Raw genomic sequence first — 10,045 nt, 5'->3', positions numbered from 1 at the left:
CCTCGGCCATTGATATTGATAATGCTTTTAAAGAATTCTATCTTGATCTTCATAGTTCCATGTCTTCGTCTAATGAAGATATTAGAAACTTTGTTGAACCATTAGAACCATTAGATGCAGTAGTGGTGGTACAGACAAATGTATTCATTTCAGATTATTTCACTTGGATAGAGGCACCCAGCAGGGTTGCCCTCTTTCCCCATTATTGTTCTGTCTTGCCCTGGAACCGTTAGAAGCCGCGATAAGAAAGGAGAATGATTTTCCAGGAGGTGATGATGGGAGGGGTGGTGTATAAGCTTTTGCTTTATGCAGACTATATTTTATTATTCGTCTCCGACCCTACTAGATATACGCCTTGCCTCCACAGAATTATTAATTCCTTTTCTAAATTCTCAGGATACAAATTTAATACGAAGCTTTGGCTCTGACAGCATACTGCCTGGTAACAGCTTTTCAGCTGGGCACTTTCCAGTGGCCCAAACAGGGCATTAAGGATTTGTGTATTTTATTCCCATCAAATTTGTGTGATTTAGTTAGTTAATTTTGACCATTTAATAAAATGTTTTTTGAGCGAGGTGGGCAGGTGGGCTTCATTACATTTATCTATGATTGGGAAGGTTAATGTTATTAAAATGAACTGTATTCCAAAATTCAACTACCTGCTACAATCTCTCCCTATAGATGTCCCCCTCTCCTATTTCAAGCAATTTGATAGCATAGTGAAGTCCTTTATTTGGAATGGTAAACGTCCCAGATTACATTTCAGTAAATTGCATAGGCCGATTAACAAAGGTGGGCTAGGCCTACCCAAAATTTTGTTTGATTATTATGCATTTGGTCTCAGACATTTGGAGAGAGCCCTTCCCTGGTTTTGTATTGAACAGGAATTTCTTGCCCCATTGCAATGCCTTTCAATAAAATTAATCGGAGATGTTAAATTACACCCTGTTATCTCGCATTTGCATGCGGTATGGACAAAAGTGTCTAGAGTATTTAATTCTGACATTTATTTAAATGTTACTTCGAGCATATGGCTGAACCCAAAGTTATGTATTAATAAGTCCCCTTTCTGCTGGACAGAGTGGATTGTGAGGGAGGTTGATATGCTCTGTGACCTATGAGAGTGGAGTGTTGAGATCCTTGAAAATGTGGTTCAACATTTTGGGATTCCCAGGTCTCAATTCTTTAGGTATTTACAGCTGTGCCACCTGATTTGTACTATTTTTGGGAGTAGCATACACCCCCTTAAAGCAGCAGAGGCTCTGGAAGTGGTGATTACTGTTTTTGGATAAGGCCATGAGGCATCAGTGTACCACTCCCTGCTAATTAAGGAATCTGGGGGTCAGAGTTTGAACTTCTCACAAGAGATTCTGTTAGAAACATTTAAACTTGGTATTGGAGAAGTGAGTGTGGGCTAGGATTCTAAAACACATCAAGTCTACATCTAGAGATGCAAGGGTGTGCCTTAATGCAATTTCTGATTTTACATCGATTTTATTGCACCCCCTCTAGATTGTATATGCTTGGTCTTAAAGACACACCCACGTGCTGGTGATGCCAATCAGAAGATGGAGACACAACCCATGTTTTTTGGTGGTGTGTTACGATCCAAGATTTTTGGTTGAGGTTTCAGAGTTTTATGTGTGACATATTGGACACTCAAATAAAATTTTGCCCCAGACTTTGTATTTTAGGCAATGGGGAGGTCATTAATATAGGAGATAACTACATAACAAATTGGGGCCGAGCCAGTGTTATAACCGGCAGGCAGGTTATCCTTAGGGAATGGAAGTCGGCTGGAGCTCCCTCATTTCATTATATATATGTATATTTATTTATTTATTTTTTGTGTATTCTCAAGTTTGACCACAGGAATATTTGTTGAGGGTCAAGGTGGGGTTGGGGATAGGGAGAGGGAAAGTGAATAATGGGGGTTAAAATGTGCTTTTCTGTTTCATTTGTCTGGCTCAAAACATCTTAAAAAAAAACATGGGGGCCTGGGTAGGTCAGCGAGTAAAGACGCTGACTACCACCCCTGGAGTCGCGAGTTCGAATCCAGGGCATGCTGAGTGACTCTAGCAACCTGGCCAATTTGGTTGCTTAGGAGATCCATCTCCTAAGCAACCAAATTGGCCAGGTTGCTAGGGAGGGTAGAGTCACATGGGGTAACCTCCTCGTGGTTGCTAAAATGTGGTTCGCTCTCGTGGGGCAAGTGGCGAGTTGTGCGTGGATGCCATGGAGAATAGCGTGAAGCCTCCACATGTGCTATGTTTCCGTGGTAATACACTCAACAAGCAAAGTGATATGATGTACGGGTTGATGGTCTCAGAAGCGTGAGGTGAATTCAAACCAGACATTTAATTCAACAAAACTACATAAAAGCTCTTTTCAGCATAACCAAAACAAACTCGCTCATACAAACACTGCTCTCTCTCTCTCTGGCGCCCCGGCTGCTCCTTATCTCTCTCTCTCCGGCTGATTGGAGCAATTCGTGGCCCAGCCACGATTTGTATGTTTAACAAGTTGAATAACGTAAAACTTCAATGCAGTGATGCATAACCTATACCACTCATAGCAAGAATTTGCCCCATCTATATCTGGGGATCAGGAGCCCATACTGATCTTAACAAAATTTGGAGATTCCAAATGCAAAATATCAAGGTAAACTTTAGGCCACAGTGGAGGCTTTATGAAATTCTCTTTTAGTTTAAGATCTGATTAACTAATAAAATTCAGCTTCTGAAAACCTAAGAGGTGGAATCCTGTGACTTGCTGAGGTAATTAACATCCTTGAGTCATTAGACTGAAATTGTACAATTAAACACAACTTAGATTTATCAGGCAGTGATAAATCTGATCATAGTATATGGCTTAACAGATTTTTATTTGAAAGGGTAAGGATGTACATAATAAAGGCATACATTATAGGCAAAAATGTACGTACTTAGACAAAACATGTATCCATGTGGCATCGGAGATTAAACTGACCTGAATCTGTATGTACATACACACATTAACAGTAATAACAGAGGCTCAAATGTTTCATTTAAGAATTCACACTGTAGTTCTGTCAAATAAAAAAAAAGACCTTTTTAAATATATCAGTACATTTATTGAGTGTCATTTTTGGAGTGTCTGGGTACCAGACAAAAAATTACAAAACCATTAACACCTTTGCTTATTCGTCCTGTTACTATTGACCGGAACCTACCATGGAACATATGTGTAATGTATTGAATATTGTTTTATTTCTTAAAAAAAGTCACCTTTAAAAAAACGAAAAGAAATTCAAAACTGAGCGTTCAGTTCAATACTTAACTATGTACACGGAAAATACAATTTCAAGCACAATTGAAGTTTGAGCTCCCTCTTCATTGTAAAATAAAGTTGAAACAAATAGTGTATGTGTCTGTCTGCATTGTTGAAAATTTGTATTTCCATTTGCATTAGACAACCTATTTGAATTCCCTACAATTCCTAACAACACGAAGGGACAAACTAAACCAGTGGTCTGCGCGTAGTTAACAATTTTGTAACATTTACATATCTTCCATCAGACTTCCTTTCTGACAGGATGCCACAGCCTCTTCTACCAATCCACCATCATTTGGAATTAGTTTAGGATGATGCTGGATTAATGACATCAGTGCACTGTGGTTCACAGAACGGCCCAAAGCGGCCATATACATCTTTCGCCCTCACTGCAAAATAATATGTTGACCCTGACACAAACTGGGTCAAAGTGCACGCCATGGGTAATGGTAGAGCTTTCACTTCACCAATCTTCTTCCACAGTGATGTGGCACCGGTGCTCGCTACTGTCCCCTGGTGGTCCTGATGGTAGGCGTACAGGTGATAGGTATCTACAGCAGCACAGTTGCGGTCCGTTTCCGCAACACACCAAGAGAGGACAATTCCATTTTGGCTCTGAACACGGGCCAGTTTGAGCTGAGGCTGCTGTGGAGGGGAGGTGTGGGAGGCCTCTGGTGGGAGACGTGCAGGTGGCGATGGTGCTAGCGGTAATGGAGGAAGAGAGGCGGAAGAAGAGTTTGGACGGGATAGCGAGGGAGAGTCCTGAGAAAGAACAAAGAGGAAAGAAAGATTATAAGAGCCACTTGGTATCATTCCAGTTTAACCCTCTGGGGTCGACAGACACACCGGCGCGTCCTGCTGGAATTTTTTGGTCAACATTCATTTGACCAAATATTCAAATAGAAAACGGTTTTAATTTGTAAAAAGAGTTCACAATTTCAATGTTTTTACTGTATTTTGGATAAAATAAATGCATCCTTGGTGAGCAGAAGAGACTTCTTTTAAACGGTAGTGTAGGTCTAAAATTAAGTAAATTCTTTATGTAAAGAAAATGTACGGAAAAATCAGATTACTTCTTTTAACTTAAAACTTAATTTTGATCATTAAGTCTCCTCACATTCATTCTCTATCCCTCACTGATAGGCCCAGGGGAGGGTCTTTGTCTCCTCAGGTGTGAATTACAATCAATATTCATGATCATTCACGCATTCTCGCGTATGACATTTCTAACACTAAAAGTGTCTTAAAAAGGTTTGTGCTGAATAGTGTTCTCAGACTTTATCCTTTAATACGTTTTTAAACAATTGCCCAAAACACCCTCAGACCAATGAAGGTTAAAGAGTGTTGTTTAATTTCCCCTCAAGTGGGCCTGACTCATTGAATAGTAGTTTAACCCCTTGACTGTCACCATTATATTTTTAAAACAATATCTTAGTAAAATCCTAAAGTAATATTGACAAACTATATATAATTTGAAAGCTTACAATCTCTAGTCTTCATATTTGGTGGCTGTTTTTAAAAATAATTACATTTATCAATTTGCAACAAGAATATTTCATATTCATTAGGCGTTCTACAAAAATCTGGCAAATGTCTTCTTTAAAACAAGACCAACCATAGGTCTATATTCCAAAGCATTCTTGAATTACAACCATTTAAGTTTGGATAGTGATTTTCATGTCTATGTGGGGGGGGGGTAGTTAAAGGGTTAACATCTAGCAATACATTGGTGTGGGTTCACCTTTGCTGTGTACACTTTAAGTCAAGTGGTCAATCCTAAAAGTGTTACAACTCTGTTTAGCACATATTTTAAAACAACCCACTTGAAGGCCTCACACTATAATGAGATATAAACAAGAATAAGACAGTTCTTAGAAGTTATTGTTTACTGATAATTCATTTTATTACAGCAGATATTTATGTAGGTATGTGTAGAAAAAAAAAAGAAGTCTGCTCTCTCTCTTATTTTTTGCATCACACCACTGTCCCGGTATATTCTTTGAATCAGGGTGTCTTCCTTCGCAAACACCACAAAATCGCACCACTCCATCCCTGTTAGGAGCAGCTGACCCTGCACCTGCCAGTAGTAGCCATGACCCTGCTTCAATTCCAGGTTGCCGTCTTTCATTTTCAGATGTGGATAATTCACATAGCTCTTAACATTTAGACATTTTATTTCCACAAGGCCGAATTCAGTACTTTCTGTTGGGTCAAAGACAACCCCATCTGGAGATGTACCTAGCCATGGAGTGCCGGGATGCATAATGAAGCCACAAGGGTATTAGTTCACCCTCTTGAGCTTGCAGTACTCTTCAATGGCATCAGCTTCCATTTCGAGACCCCTCTTCATTGCTGCTGTCTGACAAACCCCTTTGAGCAGCCGGTCTGCTCCCTTATCTAAGGTGCATGGTTTAGCATGGCATATTTCCCCAAAATGTGAGGAAGTGAGTCTGGGTTTTCTCAGTCTATGCCAGTCTGCTGATGTACTTTGACTCCTAGTTGCATCCTCTATTTTGTTAGCCATCTCCCAGGTAACCTCAAGTGACTTGAAGTGCAGCTGTTGATGCTCAGTGAAAACAAACATACTGCAGGATGTCTCCAGTCGCACGGGCCAATGGCAAATCTGGGCATGGTGGAGCGTCATGGTGAGCAACAGGGAGACTTCTTGCCTTGGGTTGTTGGTATGACAGGGGACTGCCTGCTTGTACCAAACCGAGTGCAGAGTCCACTAGTGGCACCTCACAGGTGATACCCATTGTACAAATGGTTGGTGCAGAAACAGGGGTGAACTCTTTGTAGATCTCTGACACTCTGAGAATGGACAGGTCCAGCAACTCTCCACTGATGGCTTTGTACAGTGTGGACCTATTTGAAACAAATTGAGAAACTCCAGTAAGATACATCACTTCATAACTACAAGTAACAAAACTACAGTTTTCTTGATTTGATTGAGAAAAGTAGGCCTAACAAATTAATTACAAGATTACTAACTACTAGCCAAATTCTCACCTTACTCCCTCGGCCATGGTCCTCTGCTTTGGTTTGGCAGACATCACAGCCATCTTCTCAACGGGACCTGGTTTAACACCCTGTGAATATAGGCCATAAGCAGTTATGAGCATATGTGATGTGTGTGCGTAGATGCAGAATTGAAATTATTGTTACATTATTCCAAGACTTGCCAGGGTTCTTGGCTTGTGCCACTGTTGTTCACTCTCCGTACAGCTCAGCACTGGTGGAACAACTGGCATGTCTAGCTGAGAATAATGTGCAGACTGGAAAGGTAGAGCCACACAATGGTTACAGAGCACTGATCCAGCTACACATGTACAGCTGTGATGGACCAGCTCAACAGGGATTGAGTCCTTCAGCCCCACCTGTAACAAGTTATGTTGTTAAAAACATGAAAAGAAAAAAAAAAAAGAGTAGCATAACTGATTTGTCATATATTTATATGGACTACTCAAGTAAGCTACTATTTTTGTACACTGTTAGTTAAAATAGCTAGTAAAAACGTAACTTTTTTTTCCTTGTAAACACTTTTAGTAAAGGGATTAATAATCTTTTTCTTTTAATGTGGTCAGTGGAGCAGTCTATTTGATTTGCAGGTAACTTACACTCCCCACTTAAAAAGTACCAAGATTGCAGTATACCTACTTAGACTTAGCAGGTTTACATAAACTTCTATACCTATCTTATGCGTTTCTTTCACCTTTCACCTGGGATGTTCAGCATACCTGGAAAAACAAACTATACTACACCACTGATTGCTGTTAGTGAAAACATAGTAGTAACGTAGCACTAAGCGTACACTGGTCGTTTTTAATGTGAATGGGGGATATGGTCAACAAAATGAACATGGTTAACCTAGAGCAAAGAATCAAAAAAGAACACGATTAACCCAGGAACATGGGTAACCATCTTAATGCTACACTCATCCTACACTCAAACTGTGAGGTGGTACTAGCTAGTCAATGTCTAACAGCTGATCTAGCCGCTAACAGCTGAGGTAACGTATCGCTACTCACCTTCAAAGTTGTGGATGTAACTTGATATGTACAATCTAAATCCTTTTTCACGCTTGCAACCGGGTGCAGGTGAACAGCGATCGACAATCCTGTGGACGTCGTTCACGTCCATTTTCGGGAGGCCTTGTAGACAACGGGTGAAATATGCCATCTTTCGCAATCAAAACCTGCCGTCTCGCTGCTATAGCAATGTCGCGAACCGGAAATGGTCGACCGCACACTCAAGGCGGCGGATGTAGAACTCCTTAGTTACATGCACGTAGCCTATTCATGATCATTCAAACATTCTCGCATATGACCTTTCTAACACTAAAAGTGTCTTAAAAAGGTTAAATTACTATATTGTTTTGTATAAAATGAGTGATCAGGATGGTTTTCACATAATTTTGTAGCAAAAACTCTAGGCTACAAGATCCAGTTCTCAAAAGTCTTGTGGACAAATGTTTAGTGTGTGTGTTAAAAATTCAGAATGTCAATTCAAAAACCATGCATAAACTTTATTTTCTCAAAAATACAAACATGTACACACATGTTGCTCACATATTATTGTAGCCCAGTTTGTGCTGAATAGCGTTCTCAGACTTTATCCATTAATACGTTTTAAACAATTGAAAAAAGCACAAATGTCAAGGCATGTCAAAACTTCTCCAGGGCCCAAAACACCCTCAGACCAATGAAGGTTAAAGAGTATAATAGCCTGACATATTTAAGGGCTAATATAGAAGTGGAATGTAGGAATAAAACACCAGTAAAGATCAATTAATGCCTTAAGTATCGTCAAAAAAAAAGGGAGAAAACAGCAATTATGGCACCAGCACACAGTCCATTATATAACTTTCTAACAAAGTCAGAAAAATAAACCAGAGAGAGCAGTCAAGTTCAGGCATTTGACTAATCTCTGTAATATTTGTTTTATTGCAAAACACTCACCACAGTGGAGCGCTGTGCCGTTCGAACTCCTGTACATGGAAACAAGAGGGGAAATTAATGAGATCTCAATGTACAGCTCTTAATGTGTATTACTATATCAATAAAAAATTGTTCAAACAAAAAGGATAATCCATGCTTAAATGGCATTCCCAAAAGTAAGATCTTACAACTCTAAAAATATAAATCAAAAAGGGTCAACTGCATGGTATCAATGTACAGAAAAATCTTTCAAAATTTGTAGAAAATATATTAGGATCTCGCTTAGAGACTCTTATGCTACAACACAAAACACAAAACCTGAGCACTAAAAATAAACCTTTCAGTTATTATTCATGTTTGACATGATACCTTTTAGACAGTAAGCACAGAAGATAACTTATTTAAATTTGGTGTTGTTCTCTAACATGTCCACTTTACCAGGCAAAACAAAATTGTTGATAGGACAGTCCAAAGATATAGCATATGGAACCGTGGAGGCTATTGTGTCCTTTTATTTATCAAAGTATCCTTTGGACCTCTCCAACCAATAATTCATGTTTTTATTGCACATTAAATCAGAATAACTGAAAACTATGAATGTAATAAAAATATATAAATAAAAAATACTTAAAATTATATCAACTAAGTCCCTAAAGATATAATTCAGCTCACTTTGGCACCTTATTCCATCACTCCAAAGATTGTGCATTGAGCGCCCTCTTGTGCACGGTCTATGTTTGTTCGCTCTGGATGTACTGACCCACATGGGATCCAAATATGGAATCTAACGCTCTTTAGTCAGCCAATGAGGATGATCTGACACATCTATGATGTGAAGGATCCTGTTTCAGTGAATTGATCCCAGAGAAACTGTTGCTATAGAGACACCATTAGCAATAGCCACCATAGCCGTCATGATGACACTCTTTGAGTAATATTTTAGCATCTACATATCGTATTACATTGATCGTTGGTTGTTTGATTCAGGATTACCTGCTGTAAGTTGTAATATGCCATTTTCTACATTATGTTTATTTTTCAAGAAGAAATAAACCAAAATGTGATGGAAATTAAGTCTCACCTCCATACATGTGGATTTCAAAAGATTTCACAACTACTTGCTGTAGTTTGGTCTCCAAGTGAAACAAATTTGCATGTTGTATTCTACTAATCAAGGCCTTTCCAAAGATATATAACACATGGCTGTGTGATCCATTTGATATTTTTTACTGGTTCTAAATATGATTGTTGTGATCGCAATTTGTTTTAAAAAAATTGAACAGTTCTAATTTATCCGCAAATTTAAAAACAGTATTTGAGAATTATTTAGATCAGCAATATTCATTGTAAAAATAAGAATCTATGCTTTAAAACAAGAACTCTTTTGTGCAGATGGTGAGTAATACCAGAATAGATCAGCACCAATTATATCTTTATTTATGTTCCACAGAAGAAAGAAAAGTTGTACATGTTTGAGGCGTCATAAGGGCAAGTAAATGATGAGACAATTTTTTGGGGGGTGAGCTTTTCCTTTAAGCAGCAACAGATAAATAAAAACAAAAAAACATAAGCATATATCAAATTAAGAAAAAGAGAGGAGAGAGAGGGAAGACCAAAAATAAACAAACAAGGAAAACACAAGGAAATAAGAAAAAGACTACTTGAGTGGGTCACTCACCAGCATTAGGTGTGGGGCTGACTAAAGGAGGTGGCCCTTGTGCACGCTGGGTACCGAGAGGGGAAACAGTGGCCTTCTGGACTCCTGTCACTGCACAGCACCCACAAAGAGAGAAGGT

General features: G+C 39.0%; 1 protein-coding gene across 6 annotated transcripts in view; it reads right to left on the bottom strand.

Annotated features, from left to right (window-relative positions):
• Positions 1-2,871: 2,871 nt before the first annotated feature.
• The window catches only part of LOC127644265 (activating transcription factor 7-interacting protein 1-like), a 66,783-nt gene continuing 59,609 nt past the window's right edge, over positions 2,872-10,045 (bottom strand). For all 6 annotated transcript variants that reach the window (XM_052127364.1, XM_052127369.1, XM_052127365.1 and 3 more), the window contains exons 14-16: positions 9,928-10,017; positions 8,271-8,299; positions 2,872-4,074 (exon numbers count right to left, since the gene is read on the bottom strand). In XM_052127364.1, the coding sequence (XP_051983324.1) occupies positions 3,619-4,074; positions 8,271-8,299; positions 9,928-10,017 (575 nt within the window). In that variant the 3' untranslated portion in view covers positions 2,872-3,618. The remainder of the gene's footprint in view (positions 4,075-8,270; positions 8,300-9,927; positions 10,018-10,045) is intronic.

Source organism: Xyrauchen texanus, chromosome 5 (assembly GCF_025860055.1).
Source record: "Xyrauchen texanus isolate HMW12.3.18 chromosome 5, RBS_HiC_50CHRs, whole genome shotgun sequence".
Lineage (NCBI taxonomy): Eukaryota > Metazoa > Chordata > Actinopteri > Cypriniformes > Catostomidae > Xyrauchen > Xyrauchen texanus.
The sequence above is the reverse complement of the archived record's forward strand: the minus strand, read 5'-3'. Positions and strand labels throughout refer to the sequence as shown.